This window comes from Solanum dulcamara, chromosome 3, assembly GCF_947179165.1.
Source record: "Solanum dulcamara chromosome 3, daSolDulc1.2, whole genome shotgun sequence".
In the NCBI taxonomy this organism is placed as follows: domain Eukaryota; kingdom Viridiplantae; phylum Streptophyta; class Magnoliopsida; order Solanales; family Solanaceae; genus Solanum; species Solanum dulcamara.
Genome location: NC_077239.1, coordinates 81,658,493 through 81,681,671, shown reverse-complemented (window position 1 = coordinate 81,681,671; position 23,179 = coordinate 81,658,493). Strand labels below are relative to the sequence as shown.

Below are 23,179 nucleotides of genomic sequence, written 5' to 3'. Positions count from 1 at the left end.
TATATGATCTTGTTGAGATAAAGCATTTTAAACTCAGAACCATAGAAATGCAAAGCTCAATTCTGATAACAGAGTTGCTAATAAATAGTAGGCTCAAAATGAAGCAATTTTTAGATGAAATGAAACGCCTAATTTAGTGTAGCACTTGAGTTCCGCCTTCTCTTGTACAAAACAAACAATCATGTTCTCTCTTCCTTGGGACATTTAACAGTCAAAAGGAAATTCTGAGTCATTCTCAGTCACTTTGAAGTGCTGAGGATGATTCCACATCTTTAAGTACGGGCGCTCTAGATTCCTCACCTGAAATTACAAGGATAAAGAATTTGAGTACTTCATGTTCATTCAACACACCACGAACTTTCCAAAAATACGTTACGACATGTACTCAAGTAGCATTTTTGGATATAAATCTGATGTGTTTGATTACTCACCCAGAGCGCTGTATCAAATAAAGGGCAACTCATGCGCACAGCCTTGAGCCTCTTAGTGACATGTTTGTGCTTTGGACGATTTAGTGCCAATGACACCGCCTTCTCCTCATATTCCTTCATACTGTAAAATGTAAAGTAAACCAAATTTAGTGAATCAAAAAGGACAAATCTTCTCTCTGTAGCAACATGAAAGTCGATATAATGATATTGGTCATAAAATACTTGTCCTTTGTCCAGACCCTATCGAAAACAAGATTGTAAGTTGATGTTGTTGTTATTGGTCATAAAAGTCACAGCAAGTATACAACACATACCTGCTGACAATCATCTCATCACCAAGTCCTATGGCCAAACAAAGGGAACCAGCAACTCTGGTAGCCATTTTCTCAAGGGGAAGGGTAATCATTGGTAGACCAGCCCAAAGAACATTTGTTGCTGTTGTATGTGCATTGCACAGTGGCCTACAAGTGACAAAAAAAAAAAAACACAACATTCAAGAACATAAGATGAATCGAACTTGATTCTTGAAAGACGACGTCGAATGTTGTTAATCTTCTTACGTGTCCAAGAAAAGATCAGCCAAGGAGCTGCGCCTGATGTGCTCTTGTTTCATTGCAACATCTGTGAAAATAATTTGGTCTGGTTGCAGGCCTTGTGCAGCAGCATCTGTAATAAAAGAGCTGAATTAGGAGACTTTTCATAAACCAATAAACAGGTATTCCTCTAGATAAGAAAATCTTACGTGCGCGAATCGTCCTCCTCTCCCCAGCAGCTGGAAATCTGAGAAGCCAGTGTTTGGTACACACGTAAGGATATTGCACCTGCACATACCAATTCAACAAGTTTTATTTTAGGAAGTGCTTGTGAAGGTAACAGTTGACCAATTTAAATCACCGTGTAATAAAAATCTCAGGATCCATCTTGTAAAGTTGATTAAAGCATGCAAATATTATGAATTTATCCTCAGGCAGTCCATAATCAGGAAATTCGATAATGCTGCTTAAAACACAACAAATGTTGTTATTTTCCCTTGATATGGATCTAGTTATGAGACGTTGCAACATGAAATAAGATGTCTGCTTCCTACTATCTATGGCGCTGGTTCGTTAAGATAGTACCCGCAATCTCGAGATAAAGTACTCAAAAACTAAAACTTTTTGCTCATCTTTCCATTAAATAAGAGAACAAAGAAAGCACTCAAAAATGAAAGTTAGATAAAGAAGTGTTAGTAAGAACTAGCACTAGACTTCTTCCCCCCTTTCTTTTCGACTTTTTCTCTCTCACTTTTTGCTCATCTTTCCATTAAAGGGGATCTACTGTACGCAGCCTTATCTTACATTTGCTCATCTTTCCATTGAATTCATATAACTTCAAATACAACACTGGTGGATTAACCACCCACCTAATAACAAGGAATAACTTCCTTACTGCTAATAACTGCTACAAAAAAATAAGAAAACATAATTAACAGACAAGCTAAAGTAACCTACTTGGTGATTTCCTTAAATATCCCATTCGTAAATAATTGGTAGTCTAAAAGGGTGCTAACAAATGTGACCATGATAGAAATACAAGTGGAGCATATTGTATAGAATAGAAGCATTTAACGTAGAAGACTAAACTTGCAACTGTTAGGACTCTAGGCGCTATGGTTGTGTATAAATACATTGTCATGGTACAGCGAAAGTGATAACATAATAAGCCACAGCTTCTTATATTTTGTTTGTTACATAATTCTTCATGGTAGTAGAGCAGCTCTTAAAGAACATGGAGCCATGCTAACCAAATCTTCATCGACAGTTGCGTATTATTTCCAAGCAAGAATGTCTTGTGTAGGGGTAAGTTTGTGTATATCCTATCCTTTCCAGACCCAACTTGTGGAATTATACTCAATATGTTGTGGTGGTTGCAATGTCTTTGGTACTCAGAAAACAATACTAGCAAAACAAATATGTAACCAAATTAGGATTGATATGGATGTTCACCTGTACCTTGGTATAACCATTAAAATCGATAAGTATTTGTATTCGGTCCTCATTAATCATCCTTGCTGTTGCATCAAATGTCAAGGACGACACATCAATAAAATTCTCCGTTTCAGACTGGATGTGAATCCCTCACTCTGTACCGTCATTTGGAGTTATAAAGCATAACAGAACACCTAGGAAAAGTACTTGCAGATTTAGCTTAACAAAAACAGAAGGCCAACAGTGGTGCTCAACATCGAAAAAAGGAACAAATTGTCCAAACCTCAACATTCTCTCTATTATGCATCCCAAAAACTGAACCCATCAGATGTGATAGTGAGTGATCTCTAAAATCGCTGCTCACATATCTAAACACGTTAAAACATACTATCAACATGCAATTTTCATGAGGGGTAAAATGACAAGTTTAATGTTAAATTGAAACTAGTTAAATATACAGAAACATGTCATTCTTTTTGGAATCAACTAAACTAAAAGGAAAAGAGTGCCTCTCCAAGTGCAGCAAAGGTTGCTCACGAAGATGGAAGCATTTGAAGGACAAAATGGAAGGAGGAGGAGGATTTTTTTGACTCAACATGCTGAGCAGAGTACAGTCCCACACAAATCACATAAGGCCATATGTTAAAAAAAGGAAGTGTCAGATTCTGTACTCGGAAGCTACAACTTACAGAACCAGACAAGGGACGTACAATGCACTTACTGACCGTACCTGAGACTACATAAAATGGGGGAGATGCCACTGAGAAATTGGAGCAACATGTGGACTGCAGATTCCAGCTACGGATCGTATGTCCACCGCACGTCAGATCAGGCTGAGCAATTTGCAAATTTAATATACCACCTTTGTGCATCTATGTAATAGCTAGCCTAGACTATAAATAGGTGAGATTTCGCTTATTTAGAGGGACTTAGTCTTTGGATGAATGATGAATTGAGCTAAACTCTTGAGAGAGTTGGAGCTATGGACTTTGTTGCTAAACAATGTTTAAGGGATTGATTGCTTGAGAAATCATTCCTCTTGAGGGTTATCTACGAGATTAGGTGCTTATTGGATTCCTTAATTGTGGATTATGTCTAATCAAGAGCCTTAGTTCACAATTAATTCAATTTTGTGTCTATATCAATATAAGACTCAAACTTATCGTATACAACTCTTATCTACGACAAGCCTTGGCTCTTCTCCTTATAGACTCTTCGCTCTATCTATCCTTTATAATTGTTCTTAGATTTAAGGTTTCCTTTCCATTTTCCGCATTGCATCAGAGTAGTGTAGAGAAACACCCAACCCTCAGTCTGTCGTTCCTTCCACCTCCCTTTATTGGCAGCAGTGGTGGATGGGTGAAAGGAGAAAGTGAGTAGTGGGCCGCTATCAAAGAGAAGTGCTGGTCATGCTTGCGACTGTACAACCAAAAGAAACAGTCAGTATCAACCTCACATTGCTATACTCTTTGTGATCGACCCAATAGAAAAGTCCTCACCTGATATTTAGAGCAAGCATTGGATCAAGAGGGCACGCAATTGCCTGGAAAGGCCGAAAGCTTGGGATAATGGACATTTAAAGACAGCATCATAAGAAAATATAGTACGGTATTATAGTGATGAAAAGCAAAGCAATCATGTAAATTATAATGGTTAGAAAGTAGCTGTAATACCTCAAGCTCTCTTCTTAGTATTCCTTCAACTTCAATTAACATCTCCTCTCGATTATCCCAATCACAGACACACTGCATACCATGAGATTGAAAGGGAAAAATTAACTATGCACAAGATGAAGCCAATTATAGTACGTCCTCGTGCACAAGATGCACTTGGAAACGGACTAGTAAACAACACTAAGAAAAATACGAGAATACTACCAAGAAGCTTAAGATTAGAACTCTAAGCAAACAGAGCATGACATGAATTCTAAATGAACTATGGAAGTACCTATAACGGGGTGAACATACCTGAAATGCGCGGAAAAGATTACAGGTTGCACTGGGGAAGTCAGGACGTACCATCAAAGCTTGTCCATAGCTTTTTATAGCTGTTTCAATGTGGTCACTGCACAAAAAAACAAAGCATTATGAACAAGCAGAATGGACAGGTAGGAACATCGAACCATGACAGCTGTAGAAGATTAATACCAATTAATTACAACTCCAAATATCGGCTATATCAGGCAAGCTATTATCATGCTTTTGATGATATTTGTGTCACGTATAAAACGGATCATTAATTAGCTTTGAAGCTTGTAAACCTTAATGACAATACCTCAGCATGTAAGAAAAAGCCAAAGATGCATGAGCCTCTGCCATGGTTGGACTAATGGCAATAGCTCGCGTGTAGTCTTCTATAGCTTCATCAACTCTACCAATCTCTATGTATGAGTTACCCCTTTTGGCCAGTGCATCAGTTTCCATGGTGTTAATTCTGAGTACCTCATTATAGCATGATATGGCTTGTGCATAATTTCCCTGAAAGCAACATTAAAAAATGTCTGCTCAAAAACTAGATAGAGAAATGGTGCTGATTTGCAAATTAAGCATTCTTGTGAAGTAACTAAATATTTACCTGTTGCATTTATATTACGTCGAGATGTTTAAATGGAGCTGAGAGCTCTTTTGTGACAGATAAACTCGTTTTATAACATTGTAGCGCGGCACTCATCATGTTCCTAGTCAATAGGAATAGTAAATCTTGAAAAATTACTAGATTGAAATATGTAGTTCAGAAGAGAATTGTTGAGATTAAGCAAAATCTTACTGCCCCATATAAATGCTCCCCAGATTAGATAGTACTTTTGGATGGTCAGGTTGAAGAGAGAGGCATTGCTGCATGCATTGCATCCATCAAAAAAGTTGAAAAAATATCAGAAAGACACTATTGCAAGCCCATTTATGTGGCACTTTTCGCTTCTCAAGATTCAAATTATGTCGCCAACATATTAAAATGAGTGCCACATAAATTGGGACAGAGGGATTAACAACAAAGAAATTAAAGCATATGACCAGCCAATAAGGGAACACAACTTACATGATAGCAATCAATTGCTTCCTGCACTTTACCAGCATCTTTTAGAGCATTACCCTATAAGCAACATTTTAGAGAGCATATAGAATTGATATAAAAAGAAAATGTCAATATAGAGTAGGAATTTTATGGACTAAGTACCAGATTGTTATACGACTGAAAGAACTCAGCATCACAAGTAATAGCTCTCCTGTATTTACGTATTGCCATTTCCAAATTTCCTTGTTCATAGTATACATCAGCCAAGTAGGCTGCAAAGATAGTTCAAAAGGCGAGGATTACCCAAAACCATATAGAAAGTCCAATTTCACTCCCCAACAGAGTGAAAATGGAGTCTCACCAAAAGCCAATGCATAGTCTGGTCGCACTTGGAGGGCGCGCTGGTAACACACTATGGCCTTCTGGGGCATTCCTAAATCTTGGAAAATGCAAATAAGATGCTTATCATTATATTTCTCCATATCCTTGTTGAGCACTTGTAGGCATGGGCGGAGCTAGGGGAGCACAATGGGGGTCATCCTAATCCCCTTCATCTGAAAATTGCACTTGTATAGCATACTATATACAAGGTTAAAATTTTAATTTTTACTTTTTTTTATATTTTGAGTTCTATTAGTGAAAATCATGGCTTCCGTCATCTTCTTGTAACCATTCGATCTTATTGGCACAATGCAAGAGAGCTTACCTTGTATACATTTCCCATGTACAGATGAACATCTGAGGAGTTTGATTTTAATTTGACTGCTTCCTGAAGGGAATGAACCACAAAAGGGGTCATATCATACATGATTGCTCTAATAACAACAACTAAACAATTCAACTTTGAAAATGCACAGTTACACATTTTGACTTTATTTAAGTTGGCCCTGTTAACACCCCTTTCGAGAATGCACATCCGGAGAAGTGTGCTTACGGGCCCCACTTAAATCAAGTTAAAATGCCTAACTGTGCATTTTCAAAGTTGAATTATTTAGTTGTCAGTTGAGGTCAAGTTAAATATCTATCTATATGTATGTATTATGCTAATAGCAAAGGAACAATGTAAGTAGATGCAAAAGCAAACATCCAAAGCATAATGACAGTAAACTAAAGTATATACACAAGTAAAAGTTAGTTATTCATACCTTACAGTATTTCAAGGCCTTGATAAGATCAGTTCTCTCCATAATAAGGACAGCAAGATTAGATAAGCATGCAGTGTGCAATGGTACTGTATAGATATGAAAAAACAAATACAAAAAGAAACTCAAACGACAGAGAAGCCAGAAAGAGCAATACTCAACCAAATAATAACTGAAAAGTTTCTTAATAAAAAGGTGCACTCAATTAGTGAATGCTGGCCCATATCCTCTAATAAGCAAACGATGCACACTGTTCAAAATAAATTAAAATTAGAGTTTTAAGTTACTATACTCTATATATACTACTACTCCATTAATTTAAAGAATTTGTCTACGTTATCAAATTAATGTTACATGTTGTAGCTGGTAATATGCATTCTTTTTCAAAGTTATGGACCTCACTTGTTATGGAAGCTTATAGCTTCAGCCTGTATATATTCTTTGGTGACTCAATCGTGAAATTGATGGTGTATATAACTTGAACAGTACATAAACCATGAATACTTTATTGCAGAATTAGGCTTAATTAACCACGTGGAAATGTTTTAGTTAATGAAAAAAAACGCTAATAAAAAAATGTTAAGCGTCTTATGGACTATGCGTCTGTTTCAGTCCTAATACTATTTTATAAATTTTGAAAAATAATTTGTCACTTTTGCCAATATAAGAACAACCATCCCATTTTATTTTTCATCTTCGAATAATTCAACATATTTGTTTCACTATGTTAGCTTCTTACAACTTCAGGCCTTGTTTTCTACAGAAAAAAAACACATTCATTATTATCATATCTGCTAAAAACAATAGATATGTAAAGGGCAATTTTGTATGTCAATTTCCCGTGAATCGATTTGAGCTTAGAATTTGCTAACGGAAAAGCAAAAAATAAACATGACAACATTGGACTATGGCTACTGCCACATAATAGAGCAATATTCAGACAAAAAAAAAACGATGGTATCAAACACAGTACAGTGCCTGCATAAACTCAACTGAAAATGTCAAAAGACAAGTTGATGAATAAAGAGGCACAACAATGGTTCCTTATATTTCAATGACCACCCAAGTTGAACTTTACATCTATCCACCACCCTTCTCCCTCCGGTCTCTCTCTCTTACTCTTGTGCGTCTTCACATTCAAGCAAAACAAGACATTGAACGAGTCTCGTCTCTAGTCTTGACATTTGCATGCACTTGAGCAACTAATAAACTTTCATCGAGAGTTTCCAGTACCACGAATGTGTAATATGCTTAAGACTTGAGACTTAAAATCACATTTCAACAACACCTAAATGCAGTAATTTACATACTTCTATATAAATAGGAATTTATGTTCTCTCGGTTTTATCTACAATCATGTTCTCTTCCTTCCCTACTACATCTAGTGGTCAAAAGGAAATTCTGAGTCATTCTCGGTCACTTTGAAGGGGTGAGGATGCTGGCCAGAGCAATAGAGATTCCACATATTAAAGTAAGAACGTTCCAGATTCCTCACCTGATAAAGCAAAGGAGAAAGAATTGAGTTTTCCATGTCCACTCAAAGCAGTAGAATCCACAAGATCGTTCAATAAAGTATATCTGATGTGTTAAATTACTCACCCAACGTGTGGTATCAAATAAAGGGCAACTCATTCGTACAGCCTTGAGTCTATTGGTGAGATCTTGGAGCTTTGGACGATTTAGTGCCAGTGACACCGCCTTCTCCTCATATTCCTTCATACTGCAAAATGCAAAAGTAAACCAAAAGGGAATAGAATTAAGGAAAGAAAAACTAAAAGGACAACTCTCATCTCTGTTGCAACATGAAAGTCAATATAATGATATTGGTCATAAAGTACTTGTCCTTGAGCCGAGGGTCTATCGGTCATACACTGTACCCTTCCCAGCAATTACAGTAAGTATAGAACACATACCTGCTGACAATCATCTCATCCCCAAGTCCTGTGGCCAAACACAGAGAACCAGCAACTCTAGTAGCCATCTTCTCAAGGGGAAGGGTTATCATTGGTAGACCAGCCCAAAGAACATCTGTTCCGGTGGTATGTGCATTGCACAGTGGCCTACAAGTGGAAAAAAACCACACCAAAATTCAAGAACATGAGATGAATGGAACAAGATTCTTGAAAGACAAGACACTGAATGTTCCTAATTCTCTTACGTGTCCAAGAAAAGATCAGCCAAGGAGCTGCGCTTGATGTGCTCTTGTTTCATTGCAACATCTGTGAATATAATTTGGTCTGGTTGCAGGCCTTGTGCAGCAGCATCTGTAATAAGTGAGCTGAATTAGGAGACTTTTCATAAACCAACAAGTCTCACAAGAGAAGATCAGAGAAATGCATGGTGTGGAAGAAAATACTTACATGCGCGGAGCCTCATCTCCCCTGCAGCTGGAAATCTGAGAAGCCAAAGAGCACTGTTTGGTACACGCTTAAGGATATTGCACCTGCACATACCAATTCAGCAAGCTTTTTAGCAAGTGCTTGTGAGGGTAAAAGTAGACAAATTTAAAGCATTCCAAGTAACTACCATGTAATAAAAATTTCAGGATCCATCTTGTAAAGCTGATTAAAACATGCAAATATGAATTTATCCTCAGGCAGCCCATAATCTGAGCGCTTCAGTTCGATGTTTGGATCTAGTACGTCACAGTTTTTCTACAAAAAAAGCAGCAAGAGACCCATCAGCAGTGAAAAATATAATAAATCCAGAAGAGTTCAACATAGATATATGCTCAGATCTTTTTTTTGAATCAATAAGATTTTTATTCATGATCGAATACATAAATAACTAAATATTATCTAATATTGGATTACAAATGACCAACGGAGTGAAAAGATGACAAAATACATATAGCCTACTCCAACTAAGAATTGGGGATTGAAGCATAATTGATTCATTTAATGAAACAAGATTCATATAAAACTAAGAAAGATCAAGGGAAACTTACTTGCTTATAATCGTTGACAAAATAACAATGAGGGAGATGTACAAGCTTCTCTGAGTAAATATGTGCGTACTTCATAGGTGAAACAAACTGCATACAAGGAAATTACACTCAAGGGCCCACAGAGAGCAGAGATTAACAGCAAATATATAATATCATAGGTGTCACTAGCAAATTACCTCATCTGTAACCAAATAATCTATGTACGTTGCCCCTGTGGTTCCAGGGAACCCCATGTATGAAACCTGGATTGGAGCTGGCTGTATGGCAAATATCTCATTTCTTGCCCCCTGCAACACATAATTCCGAAGTCAAAGATGAGAACATTAGGATAAACGAAGCCATCCAAAAAACAACTCTCAGGATAGAAGACAAAGCAAAACATGTGCAAATGAATCAGCATCTTCGAAAAGGTGAAAGATGCAACACACGTACTTTTTGCTTAAAACAACAAATATAGAATATACACCAACTAATGTGCACCTCATGAGGCCTGGCAACAACAACAACATACCCAGTGAAATCCCACAAGTGGGGTCTGGGGAGGGTAGGATGTACGCAGACCTTACTACTACCTCATGGAGATAGAGAGGTTGTTTCCGGAAGACCCTCGGCTCAAAAGTCACAACCCCAAATAACAGAGAAAAAACAATATACACAGCATAATGGCAAAAAAAACAAAAAGCAAAGCAAATTTTACAAGACAAGAACAATGACGATAGCAAAGTAATGTGATAATTAAAGGCAATAACAACACAACTATAATGGCAAGCCTAGACCTTCAACTAACCCTAAACCGACATAAGGCAAGACACCATTCTATCACTACTAGCCATCTATCCTAATCTGCGACCTTCACTCCTTTCTATCTAAGGTCATGTCCTCGGTGATATGAAGTACGTCATATCTTTTCTAATCACCTCTCCCCACTACTTTTTCGGTTTACCCCTACCACTCCACATAACCCCCAAATCCAACCGCTCGCACCTCCTAACTGGGGCGTCAACACCTCCCCTCTACACATGCCCAAACCATCTCAGTCTCGCTTCTCTCATCTTGTCTGCCACAGAGGTCACTCCCACCTTCTCCCGAATGACCTCATTCCTAATCTTATCACTCCTCGTATGTCCACACATCTATCTCAGCATCCTCATCTCCGCAACATGCATCTTCTGAACATGAGAGTTCTTTACTAGTCAGCACTCCCCTCCGTATAACAACGCCGGTCTAACTACCATTCTGTAGAACTTACCTTTAAGTTTAAGTGGTACCTTCTTATTACACAGGACTCCATAGGCAAGCCTCCATTTCATCTACGCTGCCCCAATGCGATGCGTGACATCCTCGTCGATGTCCCCATTGCTCTGGATGATGGATCCAAGATATTTAAAGCTTTCTGGCAATATCCTTATAATACTCATTTGCTCAAAATAGCAAATGGAAGTCATGACTAATCAAATTCTCATTGGTGAGTATTCGAGTTTGCATTCATGTCCATAACTAAGCTTAACTAAGATGGAACAGAAATCATTGATTTATTTATTTATTGTGGACAATTTCCAAGAAAGACAACTACTTTTGCCCTTCCATTTCTTTTCATTATGTTAATGGGTCTAGCATATGGACCCGTGCATGGACTGGGCACACAAAAACAAACACTAGCAAAACAAATATAAAATTCAATTAGGAATGATCTGGATAGAGTCCAATCTGTACCTTGGTATAACCATTGAGATTGATAAGTATCTGTATTTGATCCTCATTAATCATCCTTGCTATCACATCAGATGTCAAGGACGATACATCAATAAAATGCTCAGCTTCTGTCTGCGTGCGAATCCTCCACTCTGTACCATCATTTGGACTTAAGGCATAGCAGAACACCTAGGGAAAGAAGTACTTGCAGATTTAGCATGAACAAGTGGAGAAGTCGTGAACGGTGCAAAGGATTAGAAAAAGTAACAAATTAACTTAACCTCAACATTCTCTTTGTCATGCATCCCAAAAACGGAACCCATTAGATGTGATAGTGGGTGGTTGCCGAAATCACTGCTCACATATCTAGACACATTTAAGAAACTTATTAGTAAGTAGCAATATTTATGAAAAGCTTACAGCAGATTTGAACCTCAGAGGAAAAGCAAGCAAGTATTTATCAGCTTATGGAACTTACCCAACCCTCAGCCTGCCAATCCTGCCACCTCCTTTTATTGGCAGTGGCGGTGGATGGGTGAAAGGAGGAAGCGAGTAGCGAGATGCTATCACAGAGCAGTGCTGGGCATACTTGCGACTGTACAAGCAAAAAAACAGTCAGTTTCAACCTCACATCATTTTTGTGATTAATCCAAAAGAAAATTCCTCACCTGATATCTAAAGCAAGCATTGGATCAAGAGGGTAAGCAATTGCATGGAAAGGCTGAACGCTTGGGATAACGGACATCTAAAGAACAAATATGAGACGGTACAACATCAAGGAAAACATAATCAGTATTGCAGGATGAAAAAATATCCTACAAAGCAAACATGTAATAGTTCGGCAAGTAGCTGTGATACCTTAATCTGTCTTCTAAGTATCCCCTCAACTTCAATAAATGTCTTCTCCCGGTTATCCCAATCACACACACACTGCAGGCAACAAATTTAAAGAGAAAGTTAAGTATGCAGAGATAGAACCCAATCACAGTTATCCACTGTGAAGCTATAATTAAGACTAAAGACCCAGTCACCAATCTAGAAAGCACATATTATTTGATGAAACCAATTATATGTTCTAGGTGATGCACATGTTTTTTTACAGAGTCGCTTGATTAATTGCTCACAAATTTTAAAATATCTTCGCAAAAACGGTGATTGGCAACAGTGATAAATAACGCAAGGTAAATACAGTAGTACTGATGAGAAGCTTAAGATGAAAATTAAGCAAACTGAGCATGACATAACTTGTGTGCCTACGCTTACAAAGTAGACAAATACTAATGAACTGCAGAAGCATAGTTCATTAGGCAGGTTATTTTACCTAATGCTTCAAGACAGCGCATAAGCAAGCTAATCAAATTCTCAGTAGTTAAGACACTATCGTGCATGAACTCTTGATAAACCTAAGACAAAAGAAAACAGTGGAAATTAACAGGGTGAACTTACCTGTAACGTGTGGAGAAGATTACAAGTTGCTTCGGGGAAGTCAGAACGTAGCATCAAAGCCTGTCTATAGCTTTTTATAGCTTCTTCAACATTGCCACTACACAATTAACCAAAACATCACGAACAAGCAGAGTGGACATGTAGGAGCACAAACAAATGGGACCGTCAGCTGTTTGAAGCTTGTAAACTTAACGACATACCTGTCCTTGTAAGCTGAAGCCAAATTTGCATGAGCCTCTGCCATGGTAGGTCTAATGGCAATAGCTCGCATGTAGTCTTGTACAGCTTCATTGACCCTACCAATCTCTTTATATGTGTTACCCCTATTGACTAGCCCATCTGCTGCCATGGGGTCAATACGTAGTACCTCATTATAGCAAGATATGGCTTCTGCATAATTACCCTGAAGTTACATCACATAAGAAGAGAACATTCATGTTAGTTAAAATACTGACAGAGAAACAGCAAGATAATTGTAAATAAAATAATCCCTCCTGGCTATCTTAAATATTGCATATAAAACCTCCAGAAAACTCTTTACCGACTCAAAAATTAAGAATTCTTCAGAAGTAATGTTTAAATTATTACCTGTTGCTTGTATATTATGGCTAGATTGTTAAAAGGAGCTGAAAGCCCTGTTGTCACAGCTAAAGTCGCTTTATAACATTGTACAGCCGCACTCATCATGTTCCTAGAGAGCAGGAAAGCAACTCTTGAAAATTACTTGATTGAAAGAGTTAAGAAGAGAATCTTTGCGACTAAGTAAACTTTACCACTCCATATAAATGTTTCCCAAATTAGTAAGCGCTTGCGGATGGTTAGGTTGAAGAGAGAGGCATTGCTGCGTGCATCGTCAGAAAAGTTAAGAAAACAGCACAAAAGAAACATCAAAGAAAGGGCACATCAAACAAACAAGGGAACTCGGCTTACACGGTAGCAATGAATTGCTTCCTCCACTCTACCAGCATCTTTCAGAGCATTACCCTATAAAAAAAATTTGGAGAAAATATAGTATTACCACCGAAACAAATAGTAAATTTCAGATGGGATTTTATAGACAAAGATGAAAGAAAGTACCAACCAGATTGTTATATGCCTCCAAGAATTCAGTATCACATGTAATAGCTCTCCTGTAGTGAAATATTGCCATTTCCATATTTCCTTGTTCATAGTACACACTAGCTAAGTTGCCTGCAGAAAAATGCACTATTAGGTTGGCCTAGTCACACTGAAGATGAAAACCAGTGTCTTCATATTGTAATAAATCCTATACACAAACATCTCTAAGTATAGAAATGGTATTAAACAGACTCTCCCAGAGATTTATTGCATCATGCACTAAACTTAAGGCATGACTGAAAGCAGGTCACTCACCAAAAGCCATGGCATAGTCTGGTCGTACTTGGAGCGCACGCTGATAACACACTATGGCCTCCTGGGGCATTCCCAAAGCCTGGAAAATGCAAAGAAGATGCTTGTATTTCTACATATCCTCGTCTAGGCACTTGGAGCCACCAGACGCACTTAGCACAATGCATGACAGCTTACCTTGTATACATTTCCTAGATTCAGATATGCATCTGAGAAGTTTGGTTTCAGCTTGACCGCTTCCTGAAGGGGATTAAACCACAAAAGGGCATCAAACATGATAGCACTTAGATGCAAAACACATCCAACACTTGATCCGTAAATTCCAATTACGCCTTACTCATACCTTGTAGTACTGCAAAGCCCTGCTGAGATCGCCTGCCTCCATAAAAAGGCCAGCAAGATTGGACCATGCTATGGCAAATGCAGGCTGTATACGTAGTGCTTCAACATAACAATTGTATGCCTACCAAAAGGAAAAAAGAAACTCTCAAAGATGAAAAGTAACGGTATATATCTATCAAAAAAAAAGTGGAAAAAGAAACTCAAAAGCATAACAACTGATATGAAATGGATCATGGGTCTAACTCAGCCCCAAATGCTAGCTCATGAGGGGAAAATTGCCCAACACCATATAAGAAGACCAAACACCCATCCACAACCGATGTGGGAGAATCAACACCCCCTGAACACCCAAGAGACTAGACATCTGGAGCATGGACAGTACTAGATAGGGCCCAACATCTGGTAAACAATGAATTGAGATGGGTCTGACTCTAATACCATGATAAGAAATGAATCTTAAACCTAACTCAACCCCAAAATCTAGTTCATGGGGAGGATTTCCCAAAACCAATAAGGACACCAAATACCCTTCCACAACCGATGTGGGAGAATCAACATAGATACATCAATAGTCAACAAATAAACAGAGACTTTTCAAGCTGCACAAAGTGAGTGGATGTCTGGAATAAAAGAACAATGTTGGCCCGCATACGATGCACAAACACAGGTACTATGGGCATACTATGTGCGTTTGAAGAATTGTCCCCCACCCCCTAACCATCCTAAAGGCAGACGTGACATGAATAGCCAATCTCAAGTCACCAATATATTAGAGCACAAAGTGAATCTGAGTCCTCTCTCCTTTACCTCTTGGACTAAACCTTGTGCTTTCATCAGATTGCCGAGATTGCTGTGAGCATCCACCTAAAATAAAAGAATAAATGTCAGTAAACAAAAGTACAATTGAAAGAAGCACATAGCTAAAATTTTAAAAGGATAACTTTTTAATACCAAACGCGGATTTAATGCTAGAGCCTGACGGCAACATTGGGCTGCCTCATTCAGCCTTCCTTTCCTCATGTATGCACTGGCTAAATTTGACCATGCATCCGCAAAATTGGGACGGAGCTGCAACCAGATAATTTAAGGTCATATTACCGAGCATACACCTGGTAAACTATAAATGTCTTACAGGAGAAAGCTTGACCACGCAGAAAGGTTTTAGTTAATTATAGATAATGAACATACAGATACAGCATACCAAAAGGACATTAACAACTTGCAATAAGCTCCAACGTTTTGTGATAAACCTGAGTGCAAATTCTAACTTCAAAACCTACCCACCTCCCTCAACCAAAAAAAAAAGAAAAAAATGCTTTCAGTACCCAAAGGAAAGGATAACTGTCTAAACTCTGGATGCACCTTCTTTGAACAAAGTTATGTATTCACAATTTCAACCTGCATTCTTTTGCATCACTTCATGCAACTGAGTATATATTCATCTAATAAGTAGAAGTTATTAGATGGTTCTATTTAAATTATACATGAATTCTTTATAACTCAATTCAATATCACAAATAACCATCTGCTTATAGCAACAGAAAATAATCTCTTTACCATATCAATAATAGATGTGTTATGCAACTGAGTTCAAACGCACACTACCAAAAGAAAAAAAAGTGTTTAAATTCACATCTTAATTGGAAGTTATAGATGGAGCTTTTATATTCTGATGTGGATTATGTTGGTTACTCTACAAAATCATGTGAGTAGCCATTTTCCGGTAGTAAGAGATAGCACTCTTTTTATTAGATTCTAAGCTCTCTCGTGTTATGCAAATTTTATTCTCTGTGATAAAAATATTGTTATAAAAAGATAACCAAATGCAATAAGAAAACAAGAAATACAATCATGAAACCCAACCTCAGAGAAACCTATCTACTTTATCTTTAGCACCTATAACCACAGTTTCAATATTCACTTTGATAATTCAGGCCTCAACTGGAAAAATGCCTTGGATCTGAACTATTCTCATCTTCTCTATGAAATTGCTCCATTTTGAAGTCTTCAGCAACCCATATATATATGGTTAATAATTAAAATATTATCAAAAAAATGCAGCAGGGCACAACTTTTATTGAACAGCCAGACACAGATAATTAAGCAAGCTTCCAAAATTCCGGAAGTCCTCAAAAGTTCTTTCCAAGTGACTCATTCTGAAAGCATGAGGCTGAGTAACAATGATGTCCCAGTAAAACCGTAATCATCAAGAACAGAAAAGAAAGAATGCAACTATCTTCTAGATCCCCTCCCAACTGGAGGATAACTCAGATTGTAGGCAATCATTGACCTTTCTTCAAAGTAATAAAAGAAGAAATAAAAGCTCTTGCTATATTCATGTAAGGCAGACGAAGTTTACAAACCTCAATTGCAATCAAATAATAGCGTATTGCAACATCAATATTGCCTTTTTCCTGCACCAGAAGAACTTCATCAGTGCTCAATTCCAAAATCACAAGAAGCAGCTTCTAGATGAGTTAGCACAACCATACCTTCCAAGCATTCGCCATATTTCCATAGCACTCAGCAAAATGTGGATCGATCCTTAGGGCTTCTTCATTTTTTGTGATGCACATATCAAAATCGTGCAACTAAAACAAAGAAATGGTAATATGCTTTACTTCAGATCCACAAATCACAAAGAAAATAAATTAACCAAAAAAAAACTCATAAAAGAATGCAAGATAGAGAAATCACAGTATATGTAAGCATTAGTGCAAGGAAAACCCACCTGATAATATATAGCCCCAAAAAGAAGAAGATTATCAGTGCGCCCTGGATTTCTCTCATAAACTGCCTTGCTGTGCTCTAGTGCCTGTTTATAGTTCCCAGCTTTGTAGTTCTGATGAGCAAGAGTTAAAAGAGCATCCTCATCGACTGTGGCATATAAAATAGAGATGTCAGAAATTGATCACAATAGCAATCCTCAGTGGATAGAGAAATTACTAGTATTTGGCTGACAGCTGACTTCATGACCTCAAAAAAATATAATCAATGATAACATACCCATCATATTTTGATTACTCTATTTTATGTGTGACACTTTCGTTATTTGTTTTTCACGTAACGCTTTTAATTTCTTAGCCGTATCTGACATTTTTTATGCTTTTATTGAGCCCAGGGTCTCTAAGAAACAGCCGTCCTACCTTGGTAGGAGTAAGGTCTGCGTACACTCTACCCTCCCCAAACCCCACATTGTGGGATTTCACTGGGTTGTTGTTGTTGTAACATACCCATCATAGTCCCACAAGTGAGGTCTGAGGAGTATAGAGTGTACACTGACCTTACCCCTACCTTGGCAGGTAGAAAGGTGGTTTCCGATAGACCCTCGGCTCAAAGAAAGCAAAAACACAACATTTATGAAGACTTAAGCAGTAACAGTGGCAGCATAGTAAGAAAATAGAGGCACACCAGACAACAAATAGTAATAGAAAACTAAGAGTGAGAAATACAGAAGTAGGAAACTAATAAAAACACAGAAAATAATATAAATACTACTAGCTGAAGAGACGAGACGCAAAACTAAATACTATTTTCTTTCTACCCGAATCCTCAACCTCCACACCCTCCAATTAAGGGTCATGTCCTCGGTATTTGAATACATCCATTGATGTCAGGTTAAATGCCTCCTAATTCATCTGGCCACAAATCAATAACTCCCTTTTCCTTTTCTCTATCCTTTTTCCTATCTTATAAGGAATTATTCATTTTCCATTTTCTTTGGCAGCATGGAAAGTCTCACATCCTTTAGGTTCTAAGTATCATCTATCATGTAACAGATTATAATATTAAGTACTTGAGGTTCAGAAGGTTTTACAAAACATAATCCTATTTTTATCAAGTGAAATATCATTGCTGAGATTACATTTTACAAAATGGAATCCTACTGCAAAATGTATTATGTTTCCCTATTAACTAGACATTGCTTCAGTCCATGTTGCGTCAAAGCTAAAGGGATGTCGTACAATTCAAACAGAAGGGTAAACCATTAACGGTTACCTCTTAGAATTACTAACAGTTAGTCTAGTATACTAGCGTAGACAAAGTGCTCAGATATTTATCAAAACCATCATAGATAATAAGTAGAGTATCAACCAATCAATCAGAGAAGCTCCAATCGCAAATCCAATGGATTCACCTGTATGAATCCTTTATCTATACCACTTCAACTTTATACACATGCACACTTGTGCCTACATTATGTATTACCACCTCTAAATGGATAATTAACTTCTATTTTGTTCTCTTAGCTAACCTATATGGGTTCCTAGAGATTTTACTACACGTGGAGAATATAACCATTGATTTAATAATTTGAGGTAGGTTGTTAGTCCCATGGCTTCTGGATGAAAAAACTAATCTCTTATTTGCTCCAGAGAAGTTGAAGTTTTCCCTCTTTTATCTGTGTTCATTTATGCTAGTTTGTTTCTCAACCATAATTGAGGGATATCGATAGTATCATTTAACTTTAGACTCCTCTGATTACTGGTAAGGCTTGTTTGAGGTGCGCTTAAGCCCTAAACCCAGTTAAAGCCAAGTTGTGCACTTCGCCTGTCAGAGGTGGCACTATAGTCAGAGGCGGATCCAGGATTTGGAAGTTCCAGGTGCCACGCTGCTTTGAACAGTATCATATGTAGCATAATATTCACAGAGGAAGACTATACTTAATATTTATTAGCGAACTTCTACACAAGATTTAAACTTGTATAGTTAGCTTAGTCAAGGTTTTAGTTAGAAGAGGTCTAGGGTTCTATTCTTCTTATCCACAATTTTTCTAACAATAAATTCGCTACAAAAGGATGTACACATGATAAAAACTGTTTCAAGAAAATTCACCCAACAGGGCTCGAACTTGCATCCCCAAGGTGTTAAACTCGAGCTTTAACCACTGCACCATGAGGCACATTGTTTCTCTGGGTGCCATGGTTAACATTAATACATTTCCTTATACATATATATACAAAATTTCAATCGAGACATCGGCACCTCCTCCATTCTACATAGATCCGCCCCTGGCTATAGTATACGCGCTATGACACTAAGGCGTGTGTGTCATCAATCATGAGTTCCGTATTTAAGATAGCAGTTGGATTGACAACAGCTATAGTAGTAAACGAATACATTATTATTCAAATGAACATTATGAAGAAACTGGTAGTGATCAGGATTGAGGAATTAGAAAATCTGTTATAAGAAAACTAACGGAAAGAATATAAAACCATATCTTTTCATATAAATCCAGAAATGGTTTTTTTCTAATAAAACTTAAATGGCTTTTAAAGTTACTAAACACGCTTTTACTTCGTATATGTTGTTTAATTATACATATTTCAGTTCTCTTGTCCAAATACTTATTGTTTATTGTAATTTTACCTACAATACAAATATAATTTTTTTTAGTAACATTGTATGATTTTAATTTGCTTCATTAGCGCCCTTTGCCATTAAAGCCCATGCTTTACTGCTTTGCACTTAAAGACCCAATAGATTTTGGCACTCTTTTTGTACCTTTTGCTTTTGACGCAGCTGAAATATTGGAGAATGCTAGTAAATATAAGATAATGCAACAGGGATAAAGTTATAAATATGTAAGTCAAGTATGATATATGATAATCAGGTTTATATTGTTGTGAATCCAAAATGACCTATTTTTTCATTAAAAAGATACTATGCCTCACTATTTGACTGCACAAACATGATACATATCTGCATAACAAGTAAGAATAGAAAGAAAACCTGGCTAGTTTCTCCCTCATCTCACCGTACATGCACATATTGCACTCTAACATGGTTGTTTTCTTCTTGAGACCGGAAGGAACAAGGATGACAGTAAGTGTTGTTTTAAACCTGGCCTTCATTCTTTCACTTGGTGGTACCCGATGTTTATGTTTTTACTCTTCTTTTAAAATAAAGTAAATATTGTCATCTGATATGGTTGTTTTCTTCTTGAGATCGGCATGAACAAGGAAAACAGTAAATGTTGCTTTTACCCTGGTCTTCATTCTTTCACTTGGTGGTACCCGATGTTTATGTTTTTCCTCTTTTTTAAAAATAAAGTTCCCAATATTCGTCGATAGACCCCAAACCAGTATAGGTTCCAGGTCAAGTCAATACCAGCATTTAATAGGAAACTGGCAAGTCCAGGAAAAAAAGCTTCAGACCTGCTAATTCATGCATTTCAACAACAACATACCCTATGTAATCCCACAAAGTGGAGTTTGAGGAGGGTAGTACGTAGATCGTTAGAGGTAGAAAGGTTGTTTCCGATAGACCCTCATCTCAATTCATAGATTTTAAAAATATTATAAGCATCCACTTATTTTGATGTTTTAATTCATGCATTTTCCCAATCCGATTGTCAATTCTTTTGATGCTTTCACACCTATTGGACTGCACAAAGCAACTTATTTTCCTTGAGCCTTTTCATAACCAATAACCTCAAGTTTCAGTAGACCAAGATCGGTTCTTCAACCTACAATTCTTCTGCCATCCAAAAACCAATTTTGATAAAAGGAAGAAGCTTATGCCCCCCACCCACCCACCCCACTCCCAAAAAAACTGCTACAACTAATATGGGTACACAAATGAAGGAAAGGGGGTTGTTCATCATGAACATATATCTAAAGTTGCTACAACAAAGGTTTTTAATAAACTGATCCATTCTTCTCAATTGTTCCTCCAAATAATTAACTGAAAACAACCACTAAAAACCCAAACGGGAAAGAACAAAAGCAGTAGCTACATAAACTATGTATAAGAGCCATGAGAGCATAGCAACTTCAATTTGGCAACACCGCAGCACATACATGTTCCTTACTTCCTTTAGCAAAAGGAGTAAATTAGGTCAAAAATAACCAATTGGTAAGTTTTAAACACAGAACATCTAATTGCAGACAAATTCATAGCCTATAACCAAGCAAAAAAATTGCCTTTTACAAATCCACATATACATAGAACATGTATCTGTCTCAATTTAAGGGCATTTCGCCATGAAAATCTTTTACTTCTTTTCCGGTGTTGAACTGAGCTACACGTTTGGCCATAAAATTCCTGAAAAATCCAGAATTCAACTTAATTTTTACTTTTTTCACTTCTTCAAGAATTTGAGAAACACCAAAAAGAACTGTTTTACTTTTTTCACTCCAATTGATATTCATGTCAAAACACAACTCCAATTTTCAAATATCATTTTTCACTCTGAAAACAAAAACTAATTTTTTTCAAATAATCACAACTTTCATAGTCAAACCCCCTTCTTAGATCAATTCTCTTCTTTCAAAAATTCTCTTCGAGGTTTTAAAGATAAAAAAAATTCAATCTTTCTCATATTAAAGTGAATATTGAATACACACACATATACATAATAACACAAACAAAAATTATGAACTAATTCATTTCTTCAAAACAAATTGCCTAAGGAAAACAAATGCTAACCTTCACAAGACAACTCAGACTTGATATTCCCTGAAGACAATGCAGACTCCGACTGGAACGGAAAAGAGGAATCGATCCTCTGATCACCGACGGCAACACCATCATACGGCGGAACCCTAGAGATCAGCTGCTGCTTCTGATTGTACTGCCGGAGATCGGTTTGCAGCGACAACATCACGACCGCCGGAAAAAATCAAAATCGCCGGAGCTCCGAAAGCAGATACTATATTTTCGCGATGAGAAAAAGGATAGATGAAAATGGAAAGAGATTATGGAGAATTTTAATGGAAGATTTTCAATTTCATGGAAAGAGCTGAATTCTGAGGTATTAAATTAAATTAAATAAAAGTGCAAAAAAAAAAAAGTTGCTTTTTTGTTGCGGTTACTGTTAAATAAGCTTTCTCGAATATGAATATTTAGCACACACCACGTAACGAGACAACTGTGCATGTTAAATGACTGTTTTACTCCCCATATTGTAATGCGATACGCACTCTTTTTTTTTTTCATAAATCGATGATCCGTCGGCAAATAGTCTCTCTATCCTCGCAAATAAAGCTAAAGTTTATGTATATTTACATTTTTCAGACTTTAATTATAGGGTTATCATATTATTGTATGTTATTGTTTTTCTTGTTTGTTTGTTTATCAATGATTCCAAGTTAATATAATAATAATAACAGAAGTTCACAATGAAATGTTTAGCATAATTTTATTTTAGTAGATTTATTATTCTATTTGTCTCATTTTATTTGATATTATTTAATTTGGCATAGTATTTAAGAAAAAAAAGGATTATTTTTAAAATTTATAGTCCAAAACCATCTCTATATATTTGTATGGTAATAAATCATTTCATTAAAAGTAAAGAAAAAATTTTGTAAAGTGAAATTATTTCTAATTATAATTGACGACGTTGTTTTGTGGACGAACTAAAAATAAATGAGTATCATACAAAATGGGATAGAGAGAATAATATATATAAGTATTATATATGTTAATGTAAAAGCTATTAAATTCATGTGATTAAATTGTAATGGCTAACAATTTGAATTCGCCCATTTTATTTAGTACAATGATACAATATTAGAACAATTAATTTGAATTTGTATAGTTAAGTGATAAAACGATTCCTAGTTAAGGTAATTTTATATTGAGGAGGCACAAAACGTGTGATTAAGAATGAAAAAAGGTACTTAATACTCAATATTTGTGTTTTTTATTTAAAAAATTGAAACACGTGGCAATCTTAGGAGAGAGGTCATATCACTATTATATTAGCTAGCCTATGTAATTTTCATTTAAAAAGTCCATGAATTAATCGACACGTAATAGGAAAAAGTTTGCGTGTGAGAACGAAGTAATAATTTGATGGAATGGGTCGAGTAGTTAGGT

General features: G+C 36.7%; 1 protein-coding gene and 1 pseudogene across 1 annotated transcript; both read right to left on the bottom strand.

Moving 5' to 3' along the window:
• Positions 1 to 33: 33 nt before the first annotated feature.
• On the bottom strand, positions 34 to 6,612 carry LOC129883341 (probable UDP-N-acetylglucosamine--peptide N-acetylglucosaminyltransferase SEC; annotated as a pseudogene).
• An 898-nt stretch (positions 6,613 to 7,510) lies between these two features.
• On the bottom strand, positions 7,511 to 22,126 carry LOC129883339 (probable UDP-N-acetylglucosamine--peptide N-acetylglucosaminyltransferase SEC). The gene is made up of 28 exons (XM_055957989.1): positions 21,785 to 22,126; positions 17,082 to 17,227; positions 16,843 to 16,941; positions 16,714 to 16,764; positions 15,302 to 15,418; positions 15,158 to 15,214; positions 14,352 to 14,471; positions 14,186 to 14,248; positions 14,012 to 14,090; positions 13,719 to 13,828; positions 13,568 to 13,621; positions 13,411 to 13,478; positions 13,226 to 13,328; positions 12,838 to 13,040; positions 12,638 to 12,734; positions 12,050 to 12,121; positions 11,860 to 11,936; positions 11,670 to 11,786; positions 11,473 to 11,557; positions 11,213 to 11,380; positions 9,676 to 9,786; positions 9,500 to 9,586; positions 9,079 to 9,206; positions 8,913 to 8,995; positions 8,711 to 8,816; positions 8,466 to 8,612; positions 8,152 to 8,272; positions 7,511 to 8,047 (listed from the first exon to the last, which is right to left on the bottom strand). Exons 1-28 carry the CDS (start codon positions 21,957 to 21,959, stop codon positions 7,934 to 7,936), a joined length of 2,958 nt encoding a protein of 985 aa, XP_055813964.1. The 5' UTR covers positions 21,960 to 22,126; the 3' UTR covers positions 7,511 to 7,933.
• Positions 22,127 to 23,179: the final 1,053 nt, after the last annotated feature.

Coding starts and splice junctions, on each gene's coding strand:
- LOC129883339 (XM_055957989.1), bottom strand. CDS start 21,959: ATGTTGTCGCTGCAAACCGATCTCCGGCAGTACAATCAGAAGCAGCAG. Junction 9,587..9,675: donor ATTATTTGGTTACAGATGAG/GTAATTTGCTAG, acceptor CCTTGTATGCAG/TTTGTTTCACCTATGAAGTA. Junction 8,273..8,465: donor GATGAGATGATTGTCAGCAG/GTATGTGTTCTA, acceptor TGCATTTTGCAG/TATGAAGGAATATGAGGAGA.